The sequence below is a fragment of the Scleropages formosus genome, chromosome 19 (assembly GCF_900964775.1).
Source record: "Scleropages formosus chromosome 19, fSclFor1.1, whole genome shotgun sequence".
In the NCBI taxonomy this organism is placed as follows: Eukaryota; Metazoa; Chordata; class Actinopteri; order Osteoglossiformes; family Osteoglossidae; genus Scleropages; species Scleropages formosus.
Genome location: NC_041824.1, coordinates 10031818 through 10049362, shown reverse-complemented (window position 1 = coordinate 10049362; position 17545 = coordinate 10031818). Strand labels below are relative to the sequence as shown.

The 17545-nt window shown below is 38.8% G+C and overlaps 1 protein-coding gene across 14 annotated transcripts in view; it reads right to left on the bottom strand.

The window, feature by feature from the left end:
• Positions 1-17545, bottom strand: part of kmt2ca (lysine (K)-specific methyltransferase 2Ca) — a 104982-nt gene that overhangs the window by 84454 nt on the left and 2983 nt on the right. For all 14 annotated transcript variants that reach the window (XM_029246334.1, XM_029246337.1, XM_029246336.1 and 11 more), the window contains exon 2: positions 7807-7971. In XM_029246334.1, the coding sequence (XP_029102167.1) occupies positions 7807-7970 (164 nt within the window). In that variant the 5' untranslated portion in view covers position 7971. The remainder of the gene's footprint in view (positions 1-7806; positions 7972-17545) is intronic.

Here is a 17545-nt window from a genome sequence, read left to right as displayed (position 1 = left end):
TTTAATCTTTAAAAACTGTATATCTATCTCTAAGAAGCAACTTACAACGTGAAGGCATCTAGTTATTTACCCTTTTATAAAGTTAATCAATTTTACTGGACTAATTTTAGGGCAAGTGCTTTGCTTAAGTTTACTACACAAGAGGGTAGGGTTCAAACCTGCGACCTTCAGATCCAAAAGCAGCAGCTCAACCCAAAACACTATTAGCTGCCCCATTTGAAGAAAATCGCAAAACCAGAGATCACTGAATAAAAGTCAATAAATTCTTCCAGGAAATAAAAAACATTTTTACTTTGCGACTAAAAAGTCCAGTTAAAAATATCACAAAGCGAGTCCGTCTTCTGCATGTCTGAAAACAACAGTTTATAATGAGGACTGAGTTGTGGTATTGCTTTCAACAGTTATGATCAACCAGGCTGAGAACTCCAATTATTTTCATTTGAGGACTGTCAAAAAAGTGCCCTTGTAGGTGCAACCTGTACAAATTTAAAAAAGTAAACACTACTGCAAGCATCAAATCATTAAATGTTTGTGGTTTCCAACAAAAGTATTTTTTAATCCAAGTCCAGCAAACGTGCTTTTTTGGCCTCATCAGTGGAGTGTGTCTGCCATTGCAACTAATTTTCTCAAACAACATCCTGCGATTGAAGTGGGAGGCATCAGATTTCGTGCTGGGTTTCTGGTGGAGACAGATACCACAGGCTCACCTCTAATCAATGACCTATATCAGTGAAAATGCATGTGGCAGAGTGGAGATGGGAACAGGTTTAAACCGGGTCACCCAAACCCCTCTCCAAAGCACAGGGTGTAAACACGTCTCAGAGCAGTAAACGGCACACACAACTCGGTCGCTGTGACTGTTTGGACTTTTACAGATAGCACGTGTGTTGTGGCAAGGAAAACTCTGCACCGTGATATGAAGGTGAATTGAGCTGGGCCACTGCTAGCAATTCTAGCTCTGACACTGGAGCGATTTGGCATTTTAAAACATTTTCTACATGACTGCCATTACTGTACAGCAACTATTAGGTTGTCAAAAGGTTCAAAGTATAGCTGAAACTAATACGGACACACAACGGAACAATATACAGTACAAACTGTTCAGTTTATTCTAAAGCCTTTCTCCATGATTTGTACAATACGCTGTGCTTTAGGAACAAATAAATAATTTCACTGTGAGATAACAGTACATAATCAGTATAGATGTATTACTATCTGCCATCCCAGAACACTTTGGTCTTCTTAACAGGGATTGCTAAATGGATTTTTCTTGTACCTATGCCCAGAAGCAACTGAACAAGCAAGCAATAGGTAACTAGTAACCAAAAGCTACATAAGCACCAAAATATTACAAAACAAGCTAAGTCAGGAAAGTACCATGGAGGCCTCAAGGACAACACAAACTCCACGTGTCACCATTTTTGTTTTTCGGCTCCTCCTCAGTGAGTCACCAACAGCAAGGACTGCGATAGAATTTTTTTTAAAAAAAAAAAAAAAAGTCATGCGCTACGTACCATGTAAAATTCCTACCCATACTTTACATCTGTGTCATTAGTGGACAGGAAAGTCATAATGGGGACCTCAACCTCAAAAATCAAAGCATGAAAACAAATGACAGCTAGCAACTGTCAAAGAATACCAGGCTAAAGCCTTAAAGATTTCTGCACCAGCACTACATGCAAGCACTACATATTATAAACACAGACCTACATGTTTGCAATACACATTCATTAATATTTCACTTAAGGCTGAAAGTGTATATTCTCTACACTGAAACTCTATTCTTATGGCCATTAAAGTATTTAATAAAAGCCTTTTCTTTTTCAGAACAAAACCTAAAATGCTCTTGAAAACCCAACCCCCAGTTCCCTACACTATAACTTATCCTCATGATCCCACTACAGTGGGGGGTTGGGGGGGGTGCTCAGAGGGGGAAGAGAGAGAGAGAGAGAGAGAGAGAGAGAGAGAGAGAGAGAGAGAGAGAGAGGGAAGAAAAAAGTGGCGCAAGTAGTTCCAGCACAGAAGAAGAGTATGAAAACCCGGCATGGAACTATCAGCGGAACAGGAATATGCCCCCTTGTTGGCGACTCTGCTATCTTTCAGCAAACATTTTCTGCTGCTCACTATCCTGGAGGCCAAAGTTTATATTTACAATGTGGACAAATAGCCCAAAGTCAATGAATTTTGTGCAAAAAATTAAACAAAAACAGCAACTTTCTTCAGCTGTCAAAGACAACCCCCACTTTCTGTAGTGCTTCAGCAGTTTTAATACAAAATCATTATAAGTCAAAACATAAAAAGGATTTCACTGAAGAACGGTGTTCCAGAGCATGACAGAGCAGGTATAATCACTTCAGGCAGTTGGGCTGGGGTGCCGTGACCCAAACCTGGACATTTCACGAGGCCCTATGGACTTACTTTCTCCAAAGGAGCTTACAGTGTTTAGCTACTTGCAATCATTTACTCATTTATACAGCTGAGTAATTCTACTGGAGCAATTTAGGGTATCTTGCTCAAGGAAACTACAGCTGAAGATGGGATTTGAACCTTCAACCTTTGATTCAAAAGAGAGCAGCTCTAACCACTACCCTACCAGCTGCCCAGTGCTGTTTAAATGGTTCCTTTGCAGGAGACTGACAATTTATTTCAACTCACCACCTAGATTGGATAAAATTGTGTTTCCCCTTCAAAAGGTGTGAAATAACTGCTACTGAGAGAGGCAGGAGAGACAAAAAAAATTTGTGCACAAATATTACTGAGCTTTGAAGAGGCTGAAACTAAAACTGAACAGTCTTGCTACGAGCTTTACTACACTAAGGGACATCGGTGCAATACAGCAATTGTTTTTGCTCCATATCTGCTTCCCCATTAATAAAATACTTTGAAATGCCGTTAAACTAATGATTACACAAGAGCTCTTTTAAAAACGTTCTCAGATTCAGTGCCAATTTTGACTAAAGTTGAACAATCAGGACCTTACAATATCATTATGGAAATAGTAACACTTGTTTTTCTCTATTTACAGGCAATTAGACAGTATAATGAGGCTCTTGTCCTTAAGTCACTCGCTGTATACAATTTACCACACACCTAGTGCCAGTTTGTCAGTAGCCTTCAAATTAAGAATCCTTGATGAAAGAAAAAAATAGGGCAAGACAGCTGGTAGCACAGTGGTTAGAGCAGCTGCCTTCTGACCCAAACCTTACAGGTTTGATTCCCACATCCAGCTGTAGTACTGTTAAGCAAGGTGTTTACCCTAAATTGCTCCAGTAAAATTACCTAGCTCTATAAATGGGCAATTGTTGACATTACATTTATTTATTTAGCGGACGCTTTTCTCCAAACAACTTCCAATGAACACTACGTAGCGTTAACAGCCCATGCACCTTATTCACCAAGGTGACTTACGCTGCTAGATACAGTACTTACAATGGGTCACTCATCCATACATCAGTGGACCACACCATCATTTGCACATGACTAGTGAACCTGAAAAACATGTCTTTGGACTGTGGAAGGAAACCCACGCAAACACCAGGAGAACATGCAAACTCCACACAAACTGAGCAGAGATCAAACCCACATCCTCTTGCACCACCCAGGCGCTGAGAAAGCAGTGCTACTTACTGTGCCATCATGCTGCCCTTTTGCTTTTCTCCAAAGCATCTTACAATGTTAAGCTGCAAGTTGCTTAACATTTTAAGTTGCTTTGGAGAAAAGTGTCAGCTAAACGAATAAATATAAACGTCAAAGGGTTGGTATGAATTATTAGTATTTACACCAGAGTGCTATATTTCCTCCTCTCCCCTCCTGAAACTCAATTTAATTTAGGAGATTAAAAGCATAGATGATGCGCAAGTGCATTCCTCAAACAAACTGCATCTGCATTATTGACTTACAATACATTTAGATGAACTATGTACTCTGGCTCCTCAAATTGAAAACAATTGTATTTTAACTCTGTTCAAAACTCCATTTGTTCATAAATCCTATCACTAGGTTGTGCTTTAAAACTTTATAAAACGGGCATTCCTCGATTTTCTTCCACCGGACAGGTTCTGTAAAACTACAGGCAGGCACTGAGTGAAGAACATCCGACTTACATACAACCCTGCATCACATTTACGCTTTGGTGCCATGGTTAGGAGGGTACAAACAAAAAAATTAAAGCCAGATACAGTAACACATGAAACGCTTAACAACGTGGTCCAACTGAAAAGAACAGTCTGTCCTACCTCGGGCTCACGTGCTCCGCCGACGAACCGTTGTAGACACCATGTTTTAATGCGGGTTGCAAAGTAGCGCCCGTTTGTTACGAATCATTGTATGTAAGTCAAATTTTAATATAGTAGCCTTAATTATGAAGTTTTCATTTGATTGTTACTTAATGGTGACCAAAAAAAAAAAAAAAAAAAATCTGGTTAATAAGGGGGCGGTTCATACCTATATAGTGATGCATCAAAGAAAAGGGAAACGATCATGATCAAAACTAAAGTTGAAATAAAGAAATCGCATACAGGTGAAACGCCAATAAACGCTGGAAAAGCAAACAAAGTTTATTTTTATGTTTTGCGTGCACACACAGACTATTACAAATACTGTAGTTGTCACAACCACACCTGAACTTCAACCAGCAGCTTCAATCGGAGCACTCGGCTATAAAAGACACTTTTTTCCCGTTGCGGAATCTCTCACAACACAACCGTCCCCTCTGGATTCTCAAACCTCCCTTGCTTTGCTCTTCCAAGTCCTGCCCCTCATCGTTCCCCAGTCCTGTTCCACGTGTCTTTGATAACGACCGCCCACCTTGTCCCTCGACCCCGATTTCGAATCCTCGCCTCTGTTAGTTCACCGATTGACCGACCATTCACCCGTCCCCAACCACGAGAACACATCTAGTCCTTTGATTCTGAATAAACGATCCTGCACTTTGGTCCAGCCTCCTCCATGTCCTCTGTTCATCATGACAGTAGTAACATTTATCTCTTTCATGTCTGTATTATAATACTGTAGCTACATTTATCATTATGATCATCATTACACTGTATTATTACCATATTGTTAAAGGTCTTTCAGTGCATCTTTCGTTTCTTTAATGTTTTTTTATGCATAGAAAGGTACACGATATACTATACAGTAAGAGAAACATTTGACAAACTGACGTTACCCACTATAATGTTCTGACTTACATCAAAATCCGACTTAGACTGAGGAAAGGAACTCATTTGTAATCTGGGGACTGCCTGTATATTAAGTTTGCTTCAATCCACTTTCAACAAAGGCTTCTTTACAGGGTCAGTGTGCTCTAGAGCCTAATGAAAAGAGACACAAAGCAGAAAACCCTACAGATGGAACCCCAGTCCAGTGCAGGACCTACTTATCCTTTATTATTTAAATTTGTTTCACTCATGTTTTAGTTTTCAGTTTGCTATATTACATACATACATATACACACAGACCCCAAAAGTTCTTTGATTTATTTGCATGGTTAACAATGTCTCTGAAATTGCTATAACAAACACTAAGATTTAAGGTACATTAAAATAGCATGATTGAAAATACATTGTCTCCACAAAAGACTATTTAATACCAATTCCTGGTGGAGTGATTTCAAACATATACAATGTTTTTCATCTTGTTATTGACCACCAACTCACACACACCGGTGATAAGCTGTAAATGCTGAAAAGAAGTTGAATTAATTTGGACCCACACTCCTATTCAATTTGAGTGCATTTTACTCCAGTGACAGGATGGAGAAATGCAGATGATCTTCAGTCATATTTTAAAAAATAAGGGGGAAAAAGCTATTAAAAATAAAATGCTTCTATCTTTGGAAAGTCAAACGTAAGTTTGTACCACGAGGACCCAGCATATGAGACAATGTTGCCAATGAAATGGACGAATATAGAAAATGCAGTGTACATTAAAATGTGGAACATTTTTATTAACACTTTCTTTTTTGAACCAGTTAAATACTCAGACATACAAAGATGTGGTCGTTTGACACAAAACTTTCCTAGACAGAGAGTAACCTGCAAGGATGATCTCTCACAAACAGAGTTGGACACAGCTTCAGCGAAAGAGACCTCTCGACAGCAAATGCCTCACAACAAACTATGTGGAAAAACTGCCTCACTTCTTCTGAAGCATAATCCATTTATACTCCTGCTACTGTCTCCTGCTTGGTAATTCCTCAAACTAACAGCAATGTAAAATACCACTTACCCACAATGGGGCCACAAATAACCAGAACAGGTGACACATTAGGGAGGGACTTAGATCATGTTACAATACCAATTGTGCTGACTGAAGCCAAGCCCAGACCTAAGAGTAATTTAATATTCAATGTAAACTGCTTAAAGCGCTTGCTATAGCGGAACTATTATTCTGAACAGGAGTAACACCTAGATGTAGTAGTTCTTGCTCATGAAAGAATCTCATGGGCCATCAAGCATTGTGCCTCACATAGCACTGGAAATCAATGTATTAAATTTCTACCAAAAAGAATGCTACACATGCTGAATGCCAATAAAAGTTCACTATGCGCAAGTTTGCAATGAAATAGCAATAACACATTTGTAGGCTATAGCAGGGCACAAACTTGTTGAGAAGTTCTTAAGTAACAGACCAGCTACTGTACACAGTGTCAAGTGCTCTGAAACATGTCCCATGCCAGGAAGGTTCATTTAAGCATCATCATATGGACCCAGAAGGTGAAATCTACATTCTAGTATTTCAAAGGAACTGTGAAGGAGTAGGCAGTCAGCCTACTGCATATTATTTATTGATGATCAGAGGGGAATCAGAAGAAAGAACCTTTTACATTTTCAACCTTTCCACCTTGCCCGTTTCATGTGCAACAGCATGAATGGAGGACATTTGGACTCCAGCAAAATTCTGAACAAATCCAGTATACCAAAACAAACAATTTTCTTGGGTGTGACAAGTTGAAAGACTACCTCCAGGGCAGGGGTTAGAAGTAAACATCAGTCATCGCTGACAGAGTGATGGCTGTGTTTGGGTCCATATGAGCTGAGAAGCCGGGTGCCTCCAAATTGCATCCCCCCCATCTCACGCCCCCTGCACCCCTTAGGCCCCATGTGTGATTCATGAGGTACTGCCTCTGCACTGCTGCACATAAGTGCACCACCTCCTCTAAGGAGCCCCTGCAATGTTCCCATGTGATGCATCGATGTTTGATCTGCAAACACCACCCAAACCCATCCCCCCGCAAACGCCGCACCTCTTCCTACCTCCACTATGACAAAACTGCGGAAGCATGGGCTACCAGATTAACTGAGGTTACACAGTGACCAGGACATCCCACTGCAGCTCATTTTTCTACTTGTAGCCCTTACAGGAGATTAAATGCCTGCAGATTACAAAACACTTAACAGATCGTGGGGAACCGTATAGTAGTTCCCCAGTTGCCATGAAAAATTGACAAAATCTTTTCAATAAAAGAATATCTTAAGGTATTTTCTAATCTGGTACTTGGATTACAGCACATGATACAAATTAGTGTAGGACAGCAAAGTTATTGACCATTATTTTACTGGAAAAAGCATACAACCCAGAGTAAACAAAAGTGCCTTTCAGTTCAGAAACTGATGTACAACAGATGCAGACCTTGGGAAAAAGCCTTTGGAAGTCAATGCCAGGAAGCAACAAAACTGCTGTTAGAACATGCTGTGTCCCCAGTACAAACCTCACAACCTGCTGATCACGGTTCCACCTCAAAGTGACAACTAACAAAGCTACTTTGATTCATCCCACCTCCCTCTGACAGCAGACCAAACCTACTTCCTCCTGGATTTGGGTGTGGCTGCTGCTGCATCTTTGCGAGGCCGGCCCCGGGGGCGTTTGTCGGTGGCAGTTGGGCTGCCCACAGGCGTTGTCCCGGCACCGCCTGGAGGCGGGGATAGTCCACAGTCAGAGGCTTCCTGACTCTTGTCCTCTGATGACATTCTGAAGAAGACAGAAGAAACAGTGTGGGTGTACATTTTCAGGGTTTTTTTTTTTTTTTTTTAAATGACTTTGTACAGCCTTGGAAAATAGTACAAAGTATTAGCCACATAACGAAAAAAAATGTGCTGTGTCCAAAATAAACCTGAACAAAAGAAAAACCAATAAGAAACTAACACTAAACAGATTGAGGACAATAGTTGAACATTAATATAGATGTCTGACATATACAATATAGGAGACTTAACCAAATACATTTAATAACCATAGTTAATGAAAACCCCATCAACACCACTTACAAGAAAAGTGTGGAAAAACTCTGGTTTTGTACTGCAATTTCAGATTTAAATCACTTGTAACCATGAAGATACAGCTCTACGTATTAAAGCAGAAGGTTAAGCACCATTCTAAAAAAAGCACACCATCACGCAAACTGGTGGTATGTGAGCACAAGTTCTCAAATCTGGAAACTTCCTAGTTCTTTTCATATAGAAAATGAACCTATAGCTCAAAGGTCAGGGAAGACCTAACAACAACCATGGCAGCTTTGGGAAAAACCTGAGAAAAACACTGAGACATCAATTCTGGTGGGGGTGGGTCAGGAAAAAGGGTTATAGTCATTAGTGCCAGATCTTAGACTGGCTTGAGCCATGGTGACTTAATTTTGGAAAGCTTTAAAACCAAGCCTCTCTGGCTGGAGGAGAAAGCAAAACAGGCCAAACCATAGATGAGTCTATCCTCCAAATAAGTGTGATGCTGATGAGCCAAGTCATCCAACATGTGACTTCATATGGCATCTCACAGGATGAACCAGACATAAATTTCTCTTACAAATATCCCCCACAAGGTCTACTCAAAATACCATAGCAGATAATTATGAAGCAAGCATGAGGCCTTCACAGTCAGCAAGGACCCCAGCAGTGGCTAAATGAAGACAAATATCACAAAAGGATCTGTCTGCATGATACCACTTGTCTTCGTGCAAATTAATTTAGGAATGTCTTTCAGTGGTTGTGCTGTGAGGATAGGGAGGGGGAAAGAAATAGAAAAGGGAAAGCCTTGATGCAGTGTTTAGGTACCAGCTATTATATGAATGCTGGCATAACTAGGGGGAGGGACTTGCTACATGGTTAAGCACTACACACTATAGGTAAACCATCAGCTCAGTAAGATGGAACATCTCCTTTAATACCCTCAATGCAAAATATGCACTTTTCGTGAACCTACTAGACATCCTGAGTACACAAAAGGCCTTGCTACAAATACCACTCCACAAGCAAAAACTAAGTTACTATTTCATCGCAGACCAAACATGTTAAGAACAGACAAAGATGAAACCCAGTTGTTTAGGGGGCACCTGGTAGCATAGTAGTAGATTCTGCCTTTGGACCCAAAGGTCACAGGTCTAAATCTCACCTCATGCTGTAGGGCCCTTAAACAAGGTACTTATCCTAAATCACTCCAGTAAAAATTACAATATTTACCCAGATATCCAGCTGAGTAAAAGCTCAATATTATAAGTTGCTTTGGAGAGAAGCATCAGCTAAACAAATGTAAAACATACACTTAAATCCAACTGGCATAGAGAGGACAACTATCTGATAGCTTGACCTTTGAAACCTGATGAGAGAACTGATCCAAAGATGATACTTAGTCAGTGAGCCTTGGAAACAATTCTGTGTTTGTTATAGTCAAAGGTGATTAAACAGACCTAACTAACACAGACCTAAAAAGACAAACATTCACTATAGCACATGTGTACACAATATAACAGGTAACAGCAGTTGAACTATACAAGAAAAAAAGTGATAACATTTAAAATGATTCCTTTAGCTCTCATTTTTACTGGGGCAATTCAGGGTAAATTCCTACAGTATGAGGCAGAATTTGAAGCTTGGTGCTTCCAGTTTAAGAAAGCACCTCTAACCATGATACCACCTGTCATTAAGTACAGTGTTACTATACTGCATTTAAGCAAAGCAAAATTTTATTAACTGTATGCTATCATTAAACAGCTGAGAAACAAATGGTCTGGGCAGAGCAGTCAGGGGTTTCACAGTAGTTGATGAGAACTTAATCTCCCGTCATGCATCCTTCTGTCTCTCAGTATATACACTAATCTGTACGACAGTCATCATTTTTATCTTTTACACGGGAAGAGGGGGGCTGTTGGATGTGCTCATCTCTCCCCCATGTTGCGTTATCTTTTCCCACATAAACCGCCTCATGCACGATGCCAAAAAACAAACAGCATAAGCCTTGTTCAGCATAACTCAGGTTCACACGCCACAATAAAGACAAAGTTACATAATTGGAAATGAAAATCCCAGTTTTTAGTGACACTCCACATTCAAAAGCTTATGTGAGAGGGAAAAATGCTTCTTAATTTTTTGCAATGAAATGATTCCAAGTAATCCATTTATTGTTAATAGTCTCAAGACTTCCATAACAATTTCTCCACTTTCTTTTTAAAATTACCACACCACAGCCTACAGGTTCTGTGAGAAAATGAGGTCCAGACCTACTGAAGAAGCTCAAACTGTCCGATGTATTGAAAATGAGAAAATGTAACTTTTATCTGTCCTATTCATTTATTTGGATGAGATCAAGGCCAAAAATAACATGTTATATTTTGGAACTATTTACCCATTTATACAGTAGAATATCAACAAATGCTAAGTGCCTTGCTAAAGAGTACTACAACAGGAGCAGGATTCCAACTGACAACCTTTAGATTAAGGTAACAGCATTTGAAACTAGTTGCTGCTCCAAACATTGTCATGAGGTGAATTTAATGGAGCATCCAGGTTTTATAAAAATGCCATTTTGCACAATTTACTAGCTGGAGCTGTACACGGACTGCTGTCTAACAGTGCACATGTGGCTGCAGCTGTCAGAGCCCTGTACTGTAACCTGCTGTATTATCCTTTATTGCTTCAGCAGCTGTTCACATTTTTCCATCTCCTTCATAACAATGCCAGCAACAGGAACAATTGTAAGGTAGAATAAAAAAATGTACATCAGATGTAGATTGTGTATTTCCCAATAATAAAAAAAAAAATGTTATTCACAAGCGCTTGCAACATCAACTTGGGTGAAGCTGATTTGTAGTCAACCAGGAACTGACCTAAAACACCATCTGACCACAGCAACAATGGTCAGTTAATAATGGTTTTTACACCAGCTCCATACCAAATAAATAAAACTGTATGCTTTTCTATTAAGTGTGTTTTCAGTAAGCTACTTTGTTTCTGTTGTCACCGTATACTTTCATGATGTTACAATAGCAGACACCGCAAAGATGGCTCTTTTATTTTTGCTTCTGGTCTCAATGCAGAAGAAATATGAATGGAGCACGGTTGTTAAATATATGCCAATGCCAGCTCCCTGAAGATATATTTGCCACCAGCCTAACACTGGAACGTGAATTCAATTTCGAAAAACTAATTCTTTGGTTCTACTATTCTGTAACCTTTCTTAAGATCGTTGGGATCTAACAGGCATGCGAACACTATGTGAAATGATTACTGCATTCATTAAATGTTAAGATAACTACAATGTAATGCTAGAATGTGTAGCACCATTATGTCACCATTGCTCATGAAAAGACTTAAATATTTAACTGTGCCTCACATATTTCCACTGGCAAGTCCACCTAATGTTCAGAGACAGGCCAGCCTTAGACCAAATTAGAGACAATTCTATCTTCTAGTTTAAAATGTACACCAATAAAAATACATGAATCAAGCCTGAAAGCTTCTGTGCAGTCGAGCTGTGAAAAACTGAATAAACTTCTCCTTTAAGTAAACAATATATGCAACAGTTTAATTGAAGTAATTAACACATTCGCTCCCATATTAAGACACCTTAGCTGACCTTTTCACTATTCAGGCAATGCTAAAAAATGTTTGAGTGAACAAAACTAGTAATACCTCAGCTAAGGAATTCAGTTCAATTAACAGCAAAATAAAGCATACTTAATGACCACAAATGACATGAAAACCACAGATCTTTGTAAGGACTAAAAGGACAAGACCCAGAAAATTTTCTTTTTACAAAAAAAAAAAAAAAAAAGGCTGCCGAGAAGAGTGTGTGAGGATGTACCTGTTAGGCCCTTAGGATATTACAAGAACCTGACTTCGAAAAAACGTTTCACGTAACCATGCAAACAGACATTGGGGACGTTATATTTTGAAAATCCCAGGAATATTTATGTCACATCTGGTATGCTGTCTCTGGCACAACTTCAGCAGCTTTTACTGAGGTTCAGCTGTGATGTGAATGACAATATATTGACCAGGCTTTACAGACATCCTTTCCAAGAAAGTCACTGCATAAACTCACCTTCCATTCAGAGAAAGACTATGCATAAGTGATAACCCACACAGAGCTGTACATGAACATATAAACAATACACATTTCTTTCTGAAGTGGTTTTTTTAAGAAAAGATCACCAAATATAAGCACACTTGATTTTGAATATCTTGGTTAAAAAAAAAAAAAAAAAAAAAAAAAAAAGAGTATAACCTGTATATCTTATAGAATGCCACAGACATATCGAGATACAGTGGTTCCCAAAAGGAGTGACTCCTCACATAGATTGAGTGCTCAACATTTCAGTCAAATGATCTGGCTGATTCCTCCAGACTTGCAAGCACACTCAGTGGTCTGAAATGATCTGTCTCAATTTCCTATCACTAATATTTTTATTTCAAAAACACCACCTGTGATTGCAAAAAAAGGTGAAAATACTATAATTCATCTTACAAAAATTTATGCAAACATGCTACACACAAAATTAAACTGACAATTCTGTTAATTTGTAAGTGACCACTAACAGTTAAGTTGTATAGTATTGTTAGCAGTTACATGAGCAATCTATTCATGACAAATAACTTATCAAACTAAAGCAAACCTGATTGAAAATATTAAGCTGTCCTTCAAGCATGAACTTTACATTTACATTCATTTAGCTGATGCTTTTCTCCAAAGCAACTTACAATGTTTAGCTACTTAAAATATTTACCAATTTATACAGCTGGGTAATTTTACTGGAGCAATTTAGGGTAAGTACCTTGCTCAAGGCTACTACAGCTGGAGGTGAGATTCAAACCTGTGACCTTTATGTCCAAAAGCAACAGCAGCTCTAATCTGTACTCCACCTGCTGCCCCAAATTAAATATAAAACATACAACAATGTTCCTTTCAAGGGATATCAACCATAAATTAGAAAAGATCCCATATTCAATCAATGAAACAATATCCAGTACTAAAAAAACAAAGCAGTTAAGCCCACGAAAACAAAGCATTGCCAACATGGGGTGTACCAAGTCAATCAAGCTAAATAAATCAGTCATGACTAATTCAAGGCAATTAACAAGACCAATACTCCACAAAACCATTTCATTTCTTAAAAACAGGTTCACTTCACATGCACTGCCATATCAGTTAGGTGAAGAGTAGATAAGGGTTCAAAAAGTAGTCTGAACAACACACCGTACATAAAAAGGAAGTATCAACATTACTAAGTCACGAACAGAACAAATAAACTTTCTCAGTTTAAAAGTAAAAAATACTACTGAAATGTCCAAAAAAAAAAAAAAAAACCACAAAGGGGGTTCAAAATAGTACAACATCACAGTATGGTCACAGTCAAGAGTTTAACATCTAAATAATTTGTGACACTGACATACAGGGTATCACTTAGTGGTCTCTCAGAGTTTCAATGAAAACACTGGATATTTCAAGTAATTTACTCAATATAGTTATTTTTGACAAGTGGTGGTTACTCTGGGGGGGGGGGGGGGGGGGGGGGGGACAAATGAAGTACCATCTGAATTTTGCAAAATGCATAGCAACGGTTAAAACTGACAGGATCTAGGAATGTTCTAGATCATAACACACACTAAGGAAGACTACATCATAGTCACACCAGCTTATTTTGAAAGAACGCATTAGTTCATTTAGTTGATACTTATGGAGTAAATGGCTCCAAAACAACTATTTACCCATTTATACAGCAGGGTAATTCTAACTGGAGAAACTCATGGTAAGTCAACTGCTCGAGGGTACAACTGCTACACAATGTACATGGGAATGAATTCAACCGTCAAGAATCCCAACGACAATACAACTCTCCTTTCATCCCAAAAAACCTTAAGACCAACACACTGAGACCTCCAAAGGCCGGAAATCGGTCCACACGCTCTTTATTGTTTTCACTCTACCATTATAAATCACAGAAAATGCTGCAAAATAGCAAAAATGTACACAGAAGGATAAAATAAACACAAGAATGTTCTACACACAGATTAATGGCAGCATTAGCGTTAATTTGAGCTACAGTTTTTGAAGAACTCATCCCTGACCAGGAAGTGCAGCTCTGTTATACAGAGGACAATTCTGCACCCTGGCAAAAGTCAAGCTCATTTCCGGCTACTCCATAAATGCATTCTTGCTGGGAGCCTATTAACTCCAATCACTACATGCATTTTGTCTAATTATGACACAGTCCTCCACATCTGCCAACCAGCTGCAGTAAAGTTAGGCACCACTGAACAGTTGAATATCATAATTGGAATGATGTAAACAAGGAAGAAATGAAAAAAATTGTAGGAAGTTATCAGGATTCATCGGTCCTGTGTTTTATGCGCCTAGTTGAGCAATGAACATCGGTACATCAAGTGAAAAGTAACAAACTAGGTTTATTTAATCACGTCTGCAGCTACTGTATGTCTTTCTCTTGATGTAATGCACAAATTTGTTTTTTGCTGAGATGTACATTGCTTTGGAGAAAAGTGTCTGCTACATGAATAAATGTAAATGTAATATAACATAGATGTATTTAAAAATGCACCTGAGACTAAATGCACGGCATGACTTGGCCATGGTACAAAAAGAGAGCTCGTTCTTTAGAAACTGTTTTATACATGGCAAAGGGCACATCTTCGCACCTATATCCAATTTATTTTGGAACATATCCAATTTGGTATGTATCCAAATTCAAATTTAGTCAAATACATTTTTTTAATTGTCACTAATACTTCACATTTACCGCTATAATTTTTACCTCTGCTAAATTAATTAAAAAATAATGAATTTCATGTATTTGTACATCATTGTATATATCAAAATCTAAAGCTGCCCGTTATAAACAGGGCTCATTAATGAACACTAACGACTCATTCACAGAACATCACGCCACTGCAAATCCTTAGTCCAGTTTCAGAACTAAATTTAAAACAAGTAATGTTGGAATAAACCAGTAATCTACCACGGTTGTGGTCGTTTGATATCAGGAACATGACACAAACAGAGAACCTGAACAACCACTTCAAGAAGACAACTTTCAGTAATTTAACTTGACACTACATAATCTATAGTGTGGAGCTGACACTTCATAATGAAAGTGGCAAAGCCTATACGCACCACAAAGATTACATGTAACATGCTGAGACAGGACAAAGGACTCAAACAATAGAGAAAACTTATTGAAAGGCTTTCACTAATGGCCAGTACACAAACTGCTAAGCCAGAGCAAAAACGGTTGCGCGTGTGAATATACATCTACGTCACATACTCGGCTGTTGCTCAGCGTTTGTGAGCATTTTGCCTCCTGAGCCCTACTGTGTCCTCCCTCCTTCCTTTCCAATCAAAACTCCTCTATTCAGCCTTACTTATATACTTCAGCCGACCAACTGGCACTTGAATTCCTTCCTGATTCAACATCTTGAGCATTAAGCCTTCCTTCTTCCTCTGTCCACTCACTGATGAGACAGGCCTCCTGTGCCCAACACACAAGTGAACGGCCATCCATGCTCAAGCTTCCTCGATTTTAGCTCTCCACATTGACTCTGCCCTCAAATAGTCTGCTTTACTGAAAGCCTCTGGTTGTGTCCCTGTACCTATTTGTCAAGCACGGTGAACCTAAAGAAACAAAGGCCCACAAATGCCACTGGGTGCCCCTTTAGCACAGCCTTCCATCACCCATCCATTCACAGATATTCAACAGGGGTGGGGATTACGGGGACCCAGGCACCAAAGCCAGAGCAGTCGCAGGGACTGCACACATGTAATAACTGGACAATTTCCTAGCCTATTTCTATCCCCCCCACCCCCCCTTTGTGATGACCCCTTACCAACAGCAATGGCGCTCTGCCAGCCCTACTGTGAATTCTGGGTAAACACTACATAAAACTGGTGTTACTCCCTCTTGTCATCCAATATGCTGAGCCAATTACTATTTTATCTGATGCCCCCATATACATTTTTAAAGCAAGAATACCTCTCACAATGATGTCCAGATAACTACGTGTTATCAAAAAGCCTCATTTCTACAGCAGATAATAGACACGGAGTCAACCTATTACAGACCAAGCTACTGTATTCGTCAAACTTTGTGTTTAAATCATAAAGAGAACAAAGTATCTAGGAAACAATGTGACTACAGTATAAAGGATGAACAGCAGGAATCTTATTGAAACATCACCTTCCACACATTAAGGTTGAACCATGACAATTTTTACTGAAATTCTGATACACACAAAACTAAATATTTAACAACTCCAGCATTAAACAATATTCCAAGACAACACTGACTTTTTACATTTAAAAAAAGCCACAAATACTGACTTCATTAACAACATGAAATAGAAGTAAAACTAACATGAACTGAATTTTGAGCTTCCACGGATGCATCTTCTGTAGACCTGACCAACAAAATAAGAGGACTGTGGAACAAAATGTGAAATACTTTCACGTTTTGAAAAATTGGTTCTAATTAATCTCTTTGGTACCTCCAAGTGGGTATGCATAAATGCAATATCAGATTTATTTAAAAGGTTAAGAGTTATCACTACATGTCTCCAAATGCATTTTAATATGCTAAAACAAAATTACTTAAGGAAAGAGGTCTATTTCGGGACTTTGCTGGATTGTTTTGACTATTCAGTAGGTGAATGTGAAGAAATGAAAAACCAGGAGAAGAAAAAAAAAATCATTTACTGTATAGCCAAATAAATTTCAATGGCCTATTTTCTGACAATACTGGCATATTTTGGGACCTGTCAAGATTACATTTCAACTTTTAGTTTTTAAACACCGGTTTGATATGCAGATAAAAACATTTGAAGCGTCTGTAGGAACAGGAAGAAGAAGGAATCTTTAAACTGCCTTATAAAAAGTGCTAAGAATGGAGGTGTCCAAGTCTATTGATGACTCAATCCTGGACTCAGTTACCAGCAGAAAAAGACTGGAGGCAGTGCTTCTAAAAAGATGCTTCCCATAATTGTAATTGGTCAGTAATTCTAATTCCAAAACCTTAATTGGTTAAGTATTTCTGCATGAGCCCAACAAGTAAACAGCACCCATACCTTTGCATTTACAGTTATTCATGTAGCCAACACTTTTCTCCAAAGAAACTTAAAACTTATTTACCCATTTATAGAACTGGAAAATTTTACTGAAGCAATTTAGAATAATTACCTTTCTCAAGGGTACAACAGCTGGAGGTGGGATGTAAACCTGCAACCTTTGGATCCAAAGGCAGCAGCTCTAATCACTACACCACCAGCTGATC